This window comes from Ctenopharyngodon idella, chromosome 15 (assembly GCF_019924925.1).
Source record: "Ctenopharyngodon idella isolate HZGC_01 chromosome 15, HZGC01, whole genome shotgun sequence".
Classification (NCBI taxonomy): Eukaryota; Metazoa; Chordata; class Actinopteri; order Cypriniformes; family Xenocyprididae; genus Ctenopharyngodon; species Ctenopharyngodon idella.
The window spans coordinates 1,960,356-1,979,641 of record NC_067234.1 but is presented as its reverse complement, the minus strand read 5'-3'; the positions used below and the strand labels follow the sequence as shown (position 1 = coordinate 1,979,641).

At 35.9% G+C, this 19,286-nt stretch overlaps 1 protein-coding gene across 1 annotated transcript in view; it reads left to right on the top strand.

Moving 5' to 3' along the window:
• Positions 1 to 19,286, top strand: part of col4a4 (collagen, type IV, alpha 4) — a 77,948-nt gene that overhangs the window by 12,674 nt on the left and 45,988 nt on the right. The window contains exon 5 of the mRNA XM_051862481.1: positions 11,049 to 11,120. Coding sequence (XP_051718441.1) covers positions 11,049 to 11,120 — 72 coding nt within the window. The remainder of the gene's footprint in view (positions 1 to 11,048; positions 11,121 to 19,286) is intronic.

Below are 19,286 nucleotides of genomic sequence, written 5' to 3'. Positions count from 1 at the left end.
ACATTTGTGATCTGTCAGTCGCATACTCCTTAAATTAACCGTTTTATTGTAGGTCAGTGTTACAGGGCTGAGAAAGCCATATGCATGATATACAGAGCTTGTTATGATTGAAAAACAGCTTTAACTACTGTTTTTCAATGAACTACTGTTAGTTCATTCAAAAATGTAAATTCTGTCATTTATTACTCACCCTCATGTCGTTCCACATCTGTAAGACTTTCGTTCATCTTTGGAACACAAATTAAGATCTTTTTGATGAAGTCTGAGAGCTTTCTGTCCCTCCATAGAGATCTAACACAGCTACCACTCCAAGGTACCATCACAGCCATAGGGAGTGTCATAAAGTGATCATTAAGTTATCTGCGTTTTGACGTTCAAACCTAATAATAAGGAAGATATATACACATACAGCTGTTTTAAAGGTTACATCCCAAATTAAACCAGAATAGGCAATAGTCTCCAACATGCATTTGTTTTACCAAAATCTTTTTCTTCAAGGAATTACACCATTTCAAATCAAAGGTAGAAAGATCACACATAGCTTTGTAAAATCTAAATTCAATCATAATTCTTGTTTTAAGTAAAGACTTAAAGACAACAATAACATCATCATTGCTTTTTTATTCTATTTTGCTCTTCCTACTCATGTAGATTGCCAGTTTAGCTTGCCCAAGAATAAAGTTCAATAATTGAAACTTAACACGCTTTTTTTGTACATATGTAAAACCAAAAATAAAAGTTTCAGGATAAAAACATTCATTAAACTTATTACACAATTCTTTCACCATTACAAACAAAGGTTTAAGTCTGAGGCATTGCAATGAATTCACCGCAGTAGCTCCATGAAGGATTCTCCACTGCAAATCCCATGTTCTTTTTGATAATGGTGGCTTGTACAATACTCTCCATTCAGGTCTTACCTCATCACCTGCTTTTAAAACAGAATGCCAAGGGGTGTCAACTCTCTTATCAAGTGTCTTTTTGTTGAGAAAGAGCATACACATTTGATATAAATCTTTCCCCACACATGAAAAAAATAAAAAGATTTTTGTTGAAAGAAACAACCTGAACACTCTTCAAAATTGGGTTGAATTAACAAACAAGGAAAAGGATCTTCACTGTCAGAGACATTAGTCCCTTGAAAGAAGTCCTCTAACATCATTTTTTCTTCATCCGTAAAAACTTCTTTTAACTTAGTCAGAAAACGAATAACTGAACGAACAGATCTGATTCCTAGTTTTTCAGTAACAGCTTCTACATTCTTAAAGTGAGGCCCAGTTAAGCACAGTAATTGATTTAAAACAAAAACTCCTGAGTCTTTTAATGTCTTACTGAATCCTGGTAAAAAAAAAAAAATTGGTCGCAAAAAAAGATCCAGCAACCAAAAAATGGAATGAAAATTTTCAGTCCTTTGAATATGAAAAGAACTCTAAATCTTCAAAAGATGTTGATAAAAAGACGACAACTTCGAAAAATCCAAGCACTTAGGGTCCATTTAAAAAAAGAGATTTATCCATCCCAATGTTTCCAACAGTCCTCAGTAAAACACAACTGATCACCCTCCAACTTACATTCATAGGTCCATAAAGAAGTCTTTGTAAAAAAATGTAGTCGGAAAGCTGCAATCCTGCTCTGGAGATGAACCAATCTTTGGCGCCCTTCTTCCTTGGGTAAAAATAAAATACTCTGCAGAATCCAATGAAGTTTGTCCCCAAAAAAGTCAACAAAAACTGCTCGAATCTCAGCCATCAATTTCACAGAAGGATCAATACAAACCAGTCTGTGCCATAAGAGTGAAGCGACCAAATTATTTACAATAAGTGTTCTTCCCCTATAAGACAGGTTAGGCAGAATCCACTTCCATTTGTCTAAATGACCTTTAACTTCTTGCAATAAACCATCCCAATTTTTTTGTAAAACATTATCATCTCCTAAAAAAACTCCAAGGTATTTCAAACCCCACCTATTCCAACACAAACCTTCAGGAAGACTTGGTTTCCCTTCATTTCAATCCCCTAATAAAAAAGCTTCCCTTTTTTTCCAATTTACTTTTGCTGAAGACCATTTTCCAAATTTTTCTATCAGTCTAGATAAAACCTGTATGTCACTTATTATAAGGTCTTCGGCATAAGCTGATAAACAAAAATGAACATCACAAAGTGGTACCCTAAAACCATCTAAGTTCTTCCTGATTGCTTGTAGAAGTGGTTCAATAACAAGAGAATATAACATCCCTGATAATGAACAATATTGTCTAATACCTCTACTGACCATGAATGGAGCACATAAGCCACCATTAATCTTAATAACACTCTCAATGTCACTATAAAGAATTTTAATCATGTTTAAAAACCTTTCATTAAAACCAAAAGCTTCTGAAACATTCCATAAATAGGCATGCTCAACCCGATCAAAAGCTTTCTCTTGGTCTAGAGACAACAAACCACAGTTGATATTAAATAATTTGGAAACCTGTATAATATCTCTAATTAAAGAAATATTGTCAAAGATTGACCTGCTAGGTACGCAATAAGATTGATCTGGATGGATCATCTGTCCCATTACTTTAGTCAATCTATTAGCCAAAGTTTTAGAAAGTAATTTATAATCAGTGCACAGAAGTGATACCGGCCTCCAGTTCTTAATCTTAGTGAGATCTCCTTTTTTCGGAAGAAAAGTAACCACTGCCCTTCGGCAGCTCAACAGCAACCCACCCTTCAGCAAGCTGTCATTGAACCCACCTTCAGCAGGTCAACTCCTGTTTTCAGAAAATCCAGTGAAGCCCGTCTACACCCGGAGCTTTTCCAGACTCCATATCTTGGAGTGCCTTATACAGCTCTCCCAGAGTTAGGCCACATTCCAGTTCTTCATTGGATTCTTCTGAGATCTTTGGTAGATCATCTAAGAAAGGAGATTTTTCCCCAATTTTTTTTGGCTCAAGTTCAATTCTGTACAGGGACTGATAAAACCGCATTGCTATCTCACGAATCTGTCTGGGTTTAGATAACAAAGTACCACCCTCAGAACGCAGAGCATGAATTAAACGTTTTTGCCCATTCTTCTTCTTATGACCAAAGAAATACTTGGAAGGTGCATCCATCTGATCAATATTTAAAAAATGAGCACGAACTAATGCTCCTTGTGCTCTAACAGCTCTTTAAGTTCAGCTTTTTTCTTAAAAAGGGTTTCCATACTATCACTTGAGGTTTGAGCCAACTTTTGTAAATCCGTCAGTATACTGTTGCGTAAACTGTTTTATCTGCACCTTGCCATAATCACACCATTGTTGTAGAGATTTAAAAGAAGACTTTTTCTCCTTAAAAACCTTCCAAAGAGTTACTCTCCATAAATTTCAACAATTCAATAAATAATTTATCATTTGAAAGACTCGTATTAAAATGCCAATATGCACTTTTAGGTTTCACTGAATTTAAAATAAATTTACAACTGACCATATTATGATCAGTAAAAGACAAAGGTGTGATAAAACATTTGTTAAACACATTCAAATGATGTTCAAAAACATAAAATCTGTCTAACCTAGCCAATGATATATAATTATCACGTACATGAGCCCGTGTATATTGTTTTTTTATTACCATTCATAACTCTCCAGATGTCACATAAATCATATTTCTCAATCAAATGAACTAAACGTTTGCGTGAAACCATACGAGGTTCAACATGATTCCTGTCTATATCCAGTTCAGTACAATTAAAATCACCACCCACAAATAAAAAATCTTCAGTACAACAATTTTTTAGCGTTGAACAAAGAGTATCTAAAAACAACCTTTCTATAGGTGCAGTTGGAGTGTAAACAAACACAAAATTTTCATAAACAGCTCTGACTTTTAACATTCTTCCTTTCACAATTTCATCAACATCATAAGAGATTGGTTTAAAATTCTTACTAAATAAAACAGCAACTCCACCACTCACATTTGAATAATGACTTAATACAGATACACCACTAAATTCCTTTATCCAGTCAACCACATTATCCATACTGCTATGAGTTTCTTGTAAAAAAAAAAAAAAAAAGTTGTCTATGTTTTTCTGTTCTATTTCTTCAAAAATCTGTGCTCTTTTTTTTTTTAGAATTCTTTGCACCGTTAACATTCATAGACGCAATATGTACTTCACTCATAGTGAAGAAAAAAAAAAAAGAAAAAACACAATTTACCATACAAAGAGAAAAAAATGATTCTCTTTTTTCATCTTATACAGCATCATTATTCAGGGTGCTGTTTATGTTCCTCAACAATTTTCTTCTTTTTCTTCTTTGTTGGTAAAGGAATCACTAGCCATCCAAGTTTTTGCTCTATCAACAAATTGCTTCAAGTCAGGAAAATGTTCCTGTACTCTTACACCCCTTTTATTTTTTGTTGATCTGAGGAACAATTTTATGTCCTCAAGACCATAACTGCGAGTAGTAGTTTCACCTTGCGAAAAACACTGCATTCAAACGAGTCCGTATCATGCATTTCCTCATTTTGTAATTCAGACTGTCTTGCTAATTTTAACTTATTTTTCATTTTTCTCTTTTGAGGAGTCTTGAAAAAAAGTTGTCCTTGTTCTGATGTAAGCTGTGCATCTTCACTCACTACACTAAATTGATTATTTTCATCATTTGCACCTTCCTTTTTACCTTCTGAAGATGAAGCCACTGTGTCAGAGACATCCAAACCATTAATTGTAGGTAGAGCATTAGAATTTGAATCCACTTGTTTAATCTGAGAAGAAACTGATTCACCCTCAACTTCTACCGGACGATCCACAACACTCTTTGCCAAAACCAAACCTGCTTCCTGAGCTTCCACCCCAGACTCCTTCCCATCTTTTTCTTCATTACCTTGTTCAACTGTTCCGTTTTCATTTCTCAGTATTTTTATTTGGACAGTTCCTAATTAAATGCCCTGTATTACCACATCCAAAGCATTTTACTTTTCCAGTAGTGACGAAAATAGTATAGCTAAAATCGTTGATTCGAAAATTCAGTGTCAGATCTAGGTCAGCATCATCTGGAATGATCATGTACACGAACCGTCTAAAAGAACAATATGTTTCAGTAAAGGCGACTCGCTAATTATTGGAATCTTTTTTGTTGGGGACACCAACTTTCCATATCATGTCAAAGCTTGCGTCGGAATTCCGTCACTAACAAAAGGTGGCACATTTGAGAGAATAACCTTTTTCGCTGGTAAGGAGAGTGGGAGAACTGAAATAAATTCCCCATCAATAACAATTCCCCGCTCTACCAACTCATTCGCCTTGTCTACACTGTCTAGAAAAACCACCGTTGCGTTGTTCACTCTAGAAGCGGACAAAACACTAGCGTGTCCCACCACCTCCCCAACAGCCAAACAACATTCTTCAACACTCACCGCAGACGGCACCTTAATCGCATGACATCTCGTGAGTGAACTCAACCCCTGTGCTTGTTGGGCCGACATGCTTCCAGATAACGGATAGCGCACGGCCCTCAAACTAAACTAACAAAACTAATAACAATTCAGGCAATAAACAATCAAAAAGGTTAAGCAGAAAGAAGAAAAAACTTCATTCACACCACTCCGCACCACGCTCACGCCGCTCCGCACACCCTCGCCCAACAATCACACTGGAAGTGAGAGAGAGAGAAAGCGTGAGAGCTTTTTGCCGTGTATTGTCCATTTTCCCAGTGTGGACATCTTTTTCCACATGTGTGCATTCAGCATTCAATAATACATTTTCTGCATTCAAGTATGCATATATTTGTCTCATTCTAGAGTCATGTGCAGTGAGTCTGTCTCTTTGTGCATTTCTTAGTGTCGGTATGTCCTTTGCCCACTTGTTTTCTACCTTGGTGGGAAGACTGTTGTCCATAATCTCTGAAAATTGTTTGATCTCTTTGTGTTTCTCTTATCCATTGTCCAGTCTTTTTTTGGTCCTTTTTTTTTTGAGATGAGCTCATTCTAAAATATACTTTGGATTGGAATCTGGGTCGAGTACCTGTTTCCTCTCTGACTTCTTAGCAGTTGTGTCCTTTACTTTCTGATTTAAAGCTCCAGACAAAGTGTCAGGCAAGCACATTCTTAACAAAACACATGCATCACCATCTGTAAATTTGTAATTCTCAGCATGTTCCTCCAAGTTTTTTTAGAAAATCTGGATCTTGTTTGGCAGGATCAGATTTCCCTATATTATTCTTGATCACAGTTTATAGTTCAGTTAGATTAAATCGTCTGACCATGGTAGAGGCTCTTCCCTTCCTTCAATAGCATGCATAGTTGTAGTACCATGAACTGGTGCCATGGGAGTCTTGACTACTGAATGACTGAGAATCTCTTTCACCACCCTCAGAGCTATGTTCCTGCAAATCTGGCATTTCTGGAACTGCGTTACACAACGTGACACCTAACAATGTCTTGCTGGTGTTTTTCTAAGTTATGCCATTCTTGATCATAAACTCACAAGCTGCCTTCCTTTCCTCCAAATTGTTGGCCAATGTTTCCACAGGTGTTTTAAGAATGTCATTGTTAGTTCTAAGAAGTGCAATCTCATTCTGCATTCTGACCTTTTCTTCTTTCCATATCGTTTCACTAGCCAGGTAATTTTTTGTAGAAATTACCCCAACACTGAGTCGCTCATTTTCAGCTTTTAACTCATTTACTCTCTTCCTAGTTACTTTGTACGAAGCAATAAAAGCGCATTAGCAATTTTTCCTTCTTTTTTCTTAGGCATTTTGGGGGAATTTTTTTATTGAGATGTAGCCCACTTGTAAGGGTCATCTGCCTTCTCTATCGGATGCAAATTAACTCCATCGGGTCTTAAATCCCACTACTCTAAATAGTTAAAAATGTAACACTGTCACGGTACGTTGGTACCACATACCTCCACACTCCATACGAAAAAGCAGTTCTTCTCTGCTGTGAAATAGAGGTGTACGTTACAATTTTTGCACATCACTTTGGGTGTTCCTGCGCACCCAGGAACCCTGCATCTTCCCTTCTTGTCACACATTATGGCCGATGTGAGGTATTGTCCAAAACATCCTCGAAAAGTACCCCTTATCGCACAATGTTGCCCTGAGGCAACAAAAAGAAAAACTGAATTTCTGAACATGCAAAATAAAATAAAACGTGACAAAAGGCTTCTTTACACCTTCATACACACACACATATTTTTTATGTACAGTTCATGTCATTTTAAATAAGATTACTAAAGCAAATAATCTGTGCTCCTGTTACCGTGTGTCAGAAAAGGATGTCCCACCTTCAAATGGTGCTTGATAGTGACTCCCACACCTTACCGGACTGTTCTTCGATACTTTTTTGACCATTCTAATTGGTTGCAAACATTTAAAGAAATATGAACTAAACATCAGGGCTTAAATTTGTTCTTCCATGTCTGTGTAAATCAGTTGAGGCAACAGACTGAAACTACTCTGTTGTTCTTCAAATTATTACAACATAGCCATTAGGCTGCTATAGGCTGTACATTTTCGATAATATACCATAAGTTTGTATTGCAATTAAACATATTTCATTCATACTATGACGAGGAAAATAAAAACTGAGAACTAACGCCACCCACCTCCACCCCACATTCATGCTTTAAAATTATTTTGGTGGGTCTTGAGATAGATTATACTTGTCTAGTTTGGCCTGGAATGGAAAGTTTGGGAACCCCTGGTATAGAACAGGGTCAACGTCAGCAGCAAACAGTTAAGTGCTCATGGATTAGATGTGTTTTTAGCATCCCTTGCGATCAAGGGATCCAGCTGTTCGTGGAAGGGTTGGGAAGATCATTCCACCAGAGGAACAGTAAACGTGAACGTTTAGAAAAGGGACTTTGTGTCTCTCTGTGGAGCATGTGCTCATTTTAGATGTGTCTGTGTTTGCAGACATTGTGTGCGATAAGTGTGCTTTGTGAAGAATGGTGTCTGATTGCAAGAACAGTTCATCACTCTCCCTTTTCCTTTTTTTTTTTTTTTTTTTTTTTTTATGTGGCTGACTACCTCGAAAAAGACATAACATCCTTTCCCTCTTGTACTGAATGTACTCGCATGTTTCAGTCTGAACCTGCTATCTCTTTTTCTTGTTTTTCTCTCTCTTTCTCCCTCTCTGTTTTGTTCTTTCATTATCTCTGTGTTTACATTCCTGCCATTGTATTCGTTAGCTCACATGTATGTCAGTGGATCTCCCGTGACCTTAATATCAAACGTCTAGTCTGGTTTTCCATAAACAGTGCAAGAATGGCAATATACTGTATTACCAAGATAAAGCCCTTGCATGGACTGAGACAGGCATCACATACTGATTCCAACCAAAAACATGGCAATTTGTCATGTACAATACATGTTATAATGTCACATAATCTTTAAAGGGTTAGTTCACCCAAAAATGAAAATTCTGTCATTAATTACTCACCCTCATGTCGTTCCACACCCGTAAGACCTTCGTTCATCTTCAGAACACAAATTAAGATATTTTTGATAAAATCTGACGGCTCAGTGAGGCCTGCATTGACAGCAAGATAATTAACACTTTCATGCCTAGAAAGCTACTAAAGACATATTTAAAACAGTTCATGTGGCTACAGTGGTTCAACCTTAATGTTATGAAGTGACGAGAATACTTTTTGTGCACCAAAAAACAAATAACGGCTTTATTCATCAATATCTAGTGATGGGCGATTTCAAAACACTGCTTCGGTTTTGAAGCTTTACAAATCTTTTGTTTCGAATCAGTGGTTCGGAAGTTGTATCAAACTGCCAAAGTCACTCCCCCCAGTGGTGAACCATTGAAATTTCGAAACACTTATGTAACGAAGCCTTGTTTACTGAAATCACGTGACTTTCACACTCTGAACTACTGATTCGAAACAAAAGATTCGTAAAGCTTCGAAGCTTCATGAGGCAGTGTTTTGAAATCGCCCATCACTAGATATTGTTGAATAAAGTCATTATTTTGTTGTTTTTTTGGCGCACAAAAAGTATTTTCATATTTTCGAGGTGCTATCATGAATGACCAATGAGGTCTGTTCTAGCACGTCACATGCAGGTTCCGTGCTTCCTTGTTTAGCATAGCCTATTTGATGCGCACTTTTGTAACGGATCTCTCAAAAGTCATTTATTTACTGTTTATTTTTATCTGCCGTCAGACCATCTGAAACGTCATTGCCATAATATGTTGCTGTGGGTTGTGTCTTGCTTCAGACTTGACTGACAGACTGGCATTCTGACTTCGTGAGCTTCATGCTTTGTAACCTTATCTCCACTTTTTTTCCCCTCTTTGTTGCAATTATACTGCTTATTGTATTTTGTGTATCTGCTTATACATATAAAATACAAGAAGCTGTATATCTGCTTATACATGAAAAATACAAGAAATGTATATCAGTTGTCCCATATTCATAATTGTTACACAGTTTACATCTACCAGTGTCTTTATACAGTATAATTACTGTGGTAATTGTCATATTGGAATTGGATAGGTGCCCCTTTTTTACATTTGAGCCTCTGATAATCTATCTGCACATCCCTGTATAAATTGGATTGATTTTCATAACTTTAATGTACTTGAAATGTGCACCAAGCACTAGGTATCAGATCGGGACTCGGAATCGGCAGATACTCAATATTCAATGACAGATTGGATCGGGGGCACAAAAAACCTGATCGGGACATCCCTACACTGTAAAAAGTAATATGCTATATCTACTCCATAAACTTTTGGCAACAGATTACAAGCAATATTATTAATTAAATTCAACAAATAGAATTGAGTTAGAATTAATCAAACTAATTCCTTAAATGTCAACCATTTAAAATGAGTAAAATTGTCAAAGATGAATTTAAAACTCTTTATTTATTTATTTTTGCCAACATTGAAGACACCTGATGATAACAAGTAGAATCACTGCAGGAAAGAGAAACACATGAATTAACAGAGGTTTAGATGTTGATGTTGATTTTATTGAAAATATTTGGTCACTATTATGGTGATCAGTGTTTCATTTAGTTGGCCAGTTTGACTCTTTGCTTTTTATGTCAGTTTGTGGTTTTTGTGATTGGTGTTTGCTAATTTTACACATTTTAAATGGTTGACTTTTAAGGAATTAATTTGATTAATTCTAACTCAATTCTTATATGTTGAATTTAATTAATAATATTGCTTGTAATCTGTTGCCACAATTTTATTGAGTAGATAGAGCGTATTACTTTTTACAGTGTATGAAGTTTAAAAGTTGTGTTCATTTTAGTTTATCTTGTTATGGTTGATGTTTTAAACTTATTTTGCCCCATGGAAGAGTCAGTGATGCATTTTATCGTAAATTAATACATTTAAGAAATTACATTTCCAAATATGATACAAAAATAATCATGAAATAATCATGAAATAAAATTATTTAAATAAATATATAAATTAAATACTTCATTATATTTGTTAAAGCTGAAATGCACAGGCTCACAAGACTACGCAAGAAATTTACATCTATTTCATGCTAGAAAGCCAATAAAATGTCATTTATTCACATAATTTTCTCTCTTAATGTAAAAGAGTGTAAATGTCATCAATTATATATGATGATAAAGTCTGTCAGTCAGAGGCTTCTATAACTGTTTAGTTTATTTGTAGGGTTATTACATTTAAATTAAATAGTGTAACACTCATTTTGATGTGAGAGAGTAGAGGGATGCCTCTTTTTATTTGGGCTTGTAAGGAACCTCCTAGCAACCACCCAAAACACCATCGCAACAAAACAGCAACATGCTAAAAACTATTCAGAGCACTTTTGCAAATGCATAGCAACTCGGTGGCAACAACCCAGAGCACAGTAGTATTGTGACAGCACTTTCCACTGGCAAACACCACTCAACTATATAAGTGTGTAATCTAAGGACACATTAAACACAAGCAACGAATGCTTCAAAATATAGAATTTTTATACAATTCTTAAAGATATTAGTGAGCTTCCATTTTGAATTGCTAGTCTATATGAGCCTGGGTGTGTATGAATGTGTTTTACTTCATTCTTGACACTATATTTTTGTGTTTTAGGGGGACAAGACAGAAGAGTGCGGAGGTCGAGACTGCAGCGTCTGCCAGTGTTTCCCCCCGAAAGGAGAGAGGGTAGGCCCATTACATCATTTTGACTTTGTGGACATTATGACATCATAGTCTGCATTAATGTCTTCATTTTGACATCACGTAGCACCTTGCAACATTGTGGCATCACAAAAAGATTATAGTGTCTGGCTTTACAGTTGTCCAGCTGTTCCAGAAAGGCCGGGTTTTGAGACACAGGGTGTTTGTTTGTTTGTGTGGCAAGATGTGTTACAGGAGCACTTTAATCTCATTAACTAAAGCTGGGTGCACACTGTACGATTTCGGCTAAATTTTGAAAATCCTAAAAGATTCCTCTGATCCTAGGCAAGTTTGACATGTTCACCGACAGCTGATTATTGGCCGCTGTGATCAAATTTTCCCTCAGACGAAGTTCTGGCAGTGTCAGAAGATTTGGTGCACAGTCCTGCAGTGTGACGTGTATGGGTTGATCAGACAAGTTTTCATGCGCACATCTGTTTTTAACGCATCTTGACTGTCGCACAGTCTGACATAAATGACAGCTGACATCCCAGTGTGACATGAGGATCATGTTCGTACAGTCTGAAAAGCAACAGTCATAAAGGACCATTATAAATCGTACAGCTTAAGTCTCACTCTAATCCTATTTATTCTGTTTTTCGCATAACGTTTAGCTCATGTTCACTCACACACACACTGGCACACTGACCCATTTTCATGCCAGTGGTACATGCCTGTTCATGTACCTGAGCAGCTGCATCCAGGTGTTGGCATAATGCAGCTCTTGGAATGCTCTTAGAAGAGGAAAAAAGATAAATGTGTTAATGAGTATTTCAGAGGCACGAAGGCTTTGCTTCAATTAAATTGCAGTTTTACAATGGAATGTTACAGGGTGTGTGTGTGTGTGTGTGTGTTCTTGTATACATGGTTTATAAGGACACAAATGTGTATAATAACATGAGGACACTTCCTGTGTCCTCGTAAACCAAATGGCTTAAAAAACATACCAAACAGTGTTTTTTTGAAATTCCAAAAACGCAGACAGTTTCCTGTGATGGGTAGGTTTAGGGGTAGAGGTAGGGGTAGCGTAGAGAGATAGAATGTACAGTTCGTACAGTATAAAAACCATTTCATCTATGGAGAGTCCCCGTAAACCATATATACAAGTGTGTGTGTGTGTGTGTGTGTGTGTGTGTGTGTGTGTGTGTGTATTTCAGGTGTGCACTCAGTTTTCAGCAATGCTATTATGCTGTCAGTTCATATGTTGTCAGCCAACCAGCTATCCTCCTCCTCTGTACAAAAATAACTCTGAAGAATTGACGACTAACAAATAACCACTTTTAATTGGCTGAGGTGTTTTATGTTTATTATATTTTAAATTAAATTACAATATTCTCCTTTAATTACACTTTATACTTAATTACATTGTCTCGTTAATTACACTGTTTTTTTGTTGTTGTTATTTTTTTTTAAAAGAAATCTCTTATGTGCACCAAAGCTCCACTTATTTGATCAAAAATACAGTAAAAACAATAATATTGTGACATATTATTATAATTTAAAAACTGTTTTCAATTTTAATATATTTGAAAATGTAATTTATTCCTGTAATGTCAAAGCTGAATTTTCAGCATCATTACTCAAGTCTTTAGTATCACATGATCCTTCAGAAATCATTCTAATATGTTGATTTGATGATCAAGAAATATTGCTTCTTATTATCAATATTGAAAACAGTTGTGCTGCTTAATATTTTTGTGGAAACTGTGATTTTGCAGAACTTTTTTTTTTTTTTTTTTTTTAGGATTCACCCAAAGGATTAGTTCACCCAAAAATGAAAATTCTGTCATTAATTACTCACCCTCATGTCGTTCCACACCCGTAAGACCTTCATTCATCTTCAGAACACAAAAAGATATTTTTGATAAAATCCAATGGCTCAGTGAGGCACGCATTGCCAGCAAGATAATTAAGTTTCAGTGCCCAGAAAGCTACTAAAGATGTATTCAAAACAGTTCATGTGACTACAGTGGTTCAACATTAATGTTATGAAGTGACGAGAATACTTTTTGTGCAGCAAAAAAACAAAATAACGACTTTATTCAACAATATCTAGTGATGGGCGATTTCAAAACACTGTTTCATGAAGCTTCAAAGCTTTACAAATCTTTTGTTTCGAATCAGTGGTTCAGAGCATGTATCAAACTGCCAAAGTCACGCCCCCCAGTGGTGAACCATTGAAATTTCAAAACACTTATCATGTAACGAAGCCTCGTTTACTGAAATCACGTGACTTTGGCAGTTTTATACACGTTCTGAACCACTGAATCGAAATCTGAGCCATCACTGAGCCATCAGATTTTATCAAAAATATCTTAATTTGTGTTCTGAAGATGAACGAAGGTCTTACAGGTGTGGAACGACATGAGGATGAGTAATAAATGACCAAATTTTCATTTATTTTTTGGGTGAACTAACCCTTTAATGAATAGAAAGTTCAAAAGAACAGCATTTATTTGAAATAGAAATCTTTTGTAACATTATGAAAGTCTTTACTGTCACTTTTGATGAATTTAATTTGTCCTAGCTGAATAAATGTATTCATTTCTTTAGTATTAATTTTTCAAAGAAAAAAAAATCTTGCAGACACCAAACTTTTTAGTGTATAAAATATTTTGGTGCCAAACAGATGTTGCTTAATATTTAAATGGTGAAGAAAATATTAGGCTGCACAATTCATAACACAAAGTTTGTTCAAGTCAGCTAAGCCACCAGCATGTTTATATTTAGCTGCCTGAATAACAACATCCATATTCTGGCATAAAATTAATTATTACTTAATTTTTAGGTTCATACTTCATTCGTTTAAAAAAAAATGTGGCAACTTCAGACTCTTGTTCCTCATCACTTTAGCAGAAATATTCACAAATGCACTACATGTACAGATGTACTCTTTAAAAACACACAGAGAAAGTGGGTATCTTTGGCATAATATTTATAGTGTACAAAGATTTGGGACACACTCGCAAAGTAGGACAAATAGTACGTGAAGCAGGATGAAGAGTAACGTGGGTGTGAGTGAACGAATAAACAAAAATGGATATATGTAATGCATTTGTTTGACAGGAACAGAAGGAAAACAATTAAGCAAGTATGTAAGGATTTGTGTGTCTGTGTGGCAGAGAGAGAGTGAATGTGTCCTTGCAGAAAGTTTTTAAGTCAAAATAATAATAGTCTTTAGCACAAGACCGACAAATTTATGGCAGCCTCGTAAAGCCCAGCGGCCCAATTACAGTTCAGAGCACAGCTGCTTACAGACCCTTCTAGAGCACACACACTAACAGATCAATTCTGTGAATTATCTGTATTGAAAATATTTGACATAACTGCCATTTTTTTTTTGTCTTTTTTTAATAGATTATCAGACTCTAACAGTCTGTGCTAATGCAAATTTGCATACAAACACACACGTTCATTTTGTTGGTGGTGATATAGTGAACACCTCCTTTGTTGTAATCAAAGTGCAGGAGGACTGGAGGACTGGAAGGCTGGAAATATCCCAGAAATCCCTGGAATGGAGTGGGATGAGGGCTCATCAATTAGTTAAAATCCAAGTGATCTTAAATGAAAATACAGTACATACACACTTCAGTACAGTCACACACATTTATATATGTATTAAATACAACAAAAATGTGAACACACACTGTTTTCTCAGACATACCATTTTTAATGATCTCACTTGTGCGTGGTACTTCAAAGAATATTATAGATCCACACATACACTACTGTTAAAATGTTTAGGCTCAGTAAGATTTTTATTTCATTCTCTTTTTTTGATCAAAACGTTCACCGCGCTCTCCCAGCTAATTAGGTGCTGAGACCTATACATCAAATTAAGAATACAAAAAGGTCTGCACTCTGAAGCACTTTAATCATAATACAAGATGACAAACGTGTCGGCTCTTTGCCTTCAGTGTAACAATTTCACTCACTCTCAATAATAATATAGAAAATGCACTACAAATCCTCAGGTGATCATGATCATAATTAAAGCAATCAGATAATCAGTCCACAGACTCCAGTTTTAGTCCATCTGAAACAACAAATCATAGTTAAAACAATACTAGGAATAGTCACACATCTGGCAAAAAATAAATAAATAAATAAATAAAATAAAATCTTTTATTCTGCAAACATAAAATTGATCAAAAGTGACAGTAAAGACATTAATAATGGTACAAAAATTTCTATTTCAAATAAATGCTGTTATTTTGAACCTCCTATTCATCAAAGAATCCTGAAAAAAAGGTTTCCACAAAAGAAAATCATTTAAGAAATATTTCTTAAGCATCAAATCAGTATATTATAATGATTTCTGAAGGATCATGTGACACTGAAGACTGGAGTAATGATGCTGAAAATTCAGCTTTTAGAAGAAGAAACAAACGCACTACCGTCTGAGGTGCCAGTCAGGAGGGATAGGTCCAAATATATATGAAAAGATATGACTTTTAGAATACTTAATTGATTGATTGTATATTTAATTGGGATTAATTGTATACACCTGTTGATTGTCTATTTATGCTCTTTCTACTCTGAGTGAAATTACACCTTGACAAAGGCTTTTTGCCGAAACGTTGGTAAATAAACTATTTGCAAGTTGAGTGTGCAGTCATATCTTTTTATATATATTTGAAAATTCAGCTTTGCCATCACAGGAATACATTACATTTCAAAATATATTAAAAATAGAAAACAGTTATTTTACAATAATAATATTTTACTTTATAATATACTAATATTTCAGTGTTACTGTGTTTACGGTATTTTTTGATCAAATAAATGCAGTCTTAATGAGCATAAGAGACTTTTCAAAATCATTTAACAAATTTTACCGACCCCCAATTTTTTACAATGACATGTTGCTTACTGTTTTGCACAATATTTGTAAAAAGTATGTAGTAAACTAGTGTTCCGTTCTGACCATATCCACATACTGTGAGTCCTAGTGAAGTAATAACCAGTAATCTGCTTAGAGGAATAAGCCTCCTAACAAAGTCCCTTTCAAGGAAAGTCTGTTCACTTGATGGCCATATTTGCAGTGCCTCTGGGCAGCTATTTCAGCATCCAGGACCAAGTCCTATCTATTTGAATGGGGGAATCCTGAAATCTCAAAAACTGCTTATTAAATAACTTATTTCATATCAACAACAAAATATGACATTGCCTGTCCCATAAATGTTGGTTCTTACACTCAAATAGCATTAAAAAGCTTATTTTTCAGGCTAGATGAACCAATGTGCATGTGCAGTCCTAAGCGCGAGTCTCAGGTTTCTATAGGAACCAAAGCTTCTAATGGCAGCTGCAGTAACGCAATGACTTTACCAATCAGCGATTGTCTCTTTTACTTAGAAGGCGGGACGAATTCCGCCATATTGTGCGTTGCAGTTTCTCCCATTCATAACTAATAGGAGTAAACCGTCTTTCTATATCAATAGTCTTTGGCCTAACCTTTAACAAGGTACCCAGTTTGTGTGTGTCCTGAGTTGTATTACTTTGTCTCTCATGTCTTAGTTCTGTTGTTCCAAAATTAGGCTTATTGCCACAAGTTCACATGCCTCAGGCCACATGCCTGCTAGTCTGGTCTTTGACCTCCGAGCTATTAAGGCAGCACTCAGCGTCTGTGCATTTGTGTGAGTGTGAAACACTTTCTCTGGCTTCCGTCATAACAGAGTGTGTAGACTCTGAGATGCTTAGAGCTTGTACTTTCTCTAATGAAAGGTGTCAGGGTGTGTGTGTGTGTGTGTGTGTGTGTGTGTGCGCGCTTGCATGTTTTTTTCAGTCTGTTTTTATTGTAAATAATAATACTACCCATCATGTCCCCTGTCTTTCTCTCAGAGTTCACTGTTCAAGTGTGTATGTTCAAGTATATCTAATTGAATTAAATGGCTCAGCTTTAATGTAAGTGTCTGCTGTGTTGCTGTGTGTGAATTCTAACTTTGTGCTTTGGTTGGTGTGTCACGCTTGTTGGTCTAGCGAAAGTCTTAAGAAGGAGATTATGGGAGGGTTTTGAGCACATTTGCATGACTGTCATTAGAATGGTGGAATTTTTGCATGAATGGGATTATAGGGTCTTGTACAAGAAAGTATTTGTTCACCGGAAATATCACCCTTTTTCTATCCAAAGCGACTTGCATTAAATGCATTTTATCAGTTTATGCGCTCCCTGGGAATCAAACCCATGACCTTATGTCAAGGCACCATTGTAGTCCATTTATATACTTTTTTTAAAAAGAAATTGATACTTTTATCCAGCAAAGATGTTAAATTGATCAAAAGTGACAGTAAAGAAATGTATAATGTTACAAAATATGTCTATTTCAAATAAAAAAACCTACAGAAAAAAATAATTATAATGGTTTCCACAAAAATGTTAAACTGCAAAACTGTTTTCGCCCTTGATGATAATAATAAGAAATGTTTCACTTCCGGTTTTTAGTACTACAACCTGAACAGCTCTATTGATCTTTGAATGGGTTTCACATGTGAATACATGTCTGTATGATTCAGGAGTCGTGTGTGATGGTGTGGACAGCTGTATTTTGCTGTGCAAGCCCTAATCGTAAAGCAGAGGTGTACGGATGTGTGTGTGTGTGTGTTGCTGAGGGAATCCATTGGGTCTTTAGTAATTATCACAGTCATTGATTTTGGTGAAAGACTGTGAACACCCTCAACACACACTGATCTACCTCTGTCACAACCACTGAGTGCATGCTGCTTAACACACACACATTCTCATACTTGTTTCACATCACAGTCAAGCAGAATATGATCCGATGTGTCTTTTTTTTTAGTTGGTATATTTAAACTTGTTGGAAGATAAATATTGCACCTACGTGCACTGTTCAAAAGTTTGAAAGAAGTGCTCATAAAGCAGCATTTATTTGATTAAAAATGCTGTAAAAACAGTAGTATTGCAAAAAATGATTCCAATTTTAAATAGCTGGATTTTCAGCAGCCATTACTCATCTTCAGCAGTGTTGTGGGGAATGCATTACAAGTAATGCAAGTTACATTATCAGATTACTTTTTAAGTAACTAGTAAAGCAACACATTACTTTTAAATTTAAGAGTTAAAGGTGCAATATGTAATATTTTCTGTCCACTAGAGGTCGCTAGAGGCCTATTCTAAACAAAGGCGTAGCTTGATGACGCCAAGTTTGATATTGGGAATATGGAATATTGGGACATGTGGTCTTCACCTCAACGGCCAGTGGAAAAGAATTGGGATAGGACTCGGGAAGAAATCATGTTCATGGAGGCTATTATTAACGTTACTGTAGTATGAAGCAGAGCAGGACCGAGTGTTGTGGGAGCTGAACGAGGCCGCTGGAGCGATTGCGTCACACACGCCTCACGAGCAGCTGAACTTTTATTATGACACAGTCACCGACGCCGCTTCCGCTTTTCCGGTCATGAGTATGAGGTAACGCAGCTCTGTTTATCATATTAGATACATTTGAGTGTGTTGAAAATGTTATAACGTTACTCTGTGCGTTCGCTCGGCGGCTGCTGTGAGACACTGTTGCACACTGCAGTAAGATAGATCGATTTTAGAATATCATATTAAATGCTGGATGGCTTGTGTTGATAAATGGTATGCAATTAATTTTAAAACGTATTGTATGATGGAGAAAATTCTGTATTACTGTTGCTAAAAATAAAGCTGCATCTGATTATGCTATGTTAGCTACTTCACAAAATAGTGTTTTTCTCTGAGGCATGGTAAAGCATGGTACTCGCAAAAAATCAAGAAAATTAGATTTAAACAAGAAGACTAAACGTGTTGAGCTATATAACAATAATTAGTTTTCTGTCTATAAATATATCAAAACAGTTGTTCCCTTGCCTATTAAAACATGTAAATATTAAAGCGTCCTTGGTGTTTCCATGGAAACCGAGGGTAACACGGGTATGACGCAATTGACAGGCGACTCCTCACACGTCCCAGAGCCTTTGTTAAAATTGCAATTTTCTCACAATTTACAAATGGTTGCAAACATTTGGGATATTGTAAGTACTCAAGTGAACAAAATATATAACACTGGCCTAGTGGTTTTTGGATATTTTACTGCAAAATTCTTACATATTGCACCTTTAAGAGTTCATTTTTCAAATAAGTAAAGCAAGTTACTTTATTTTCCCATC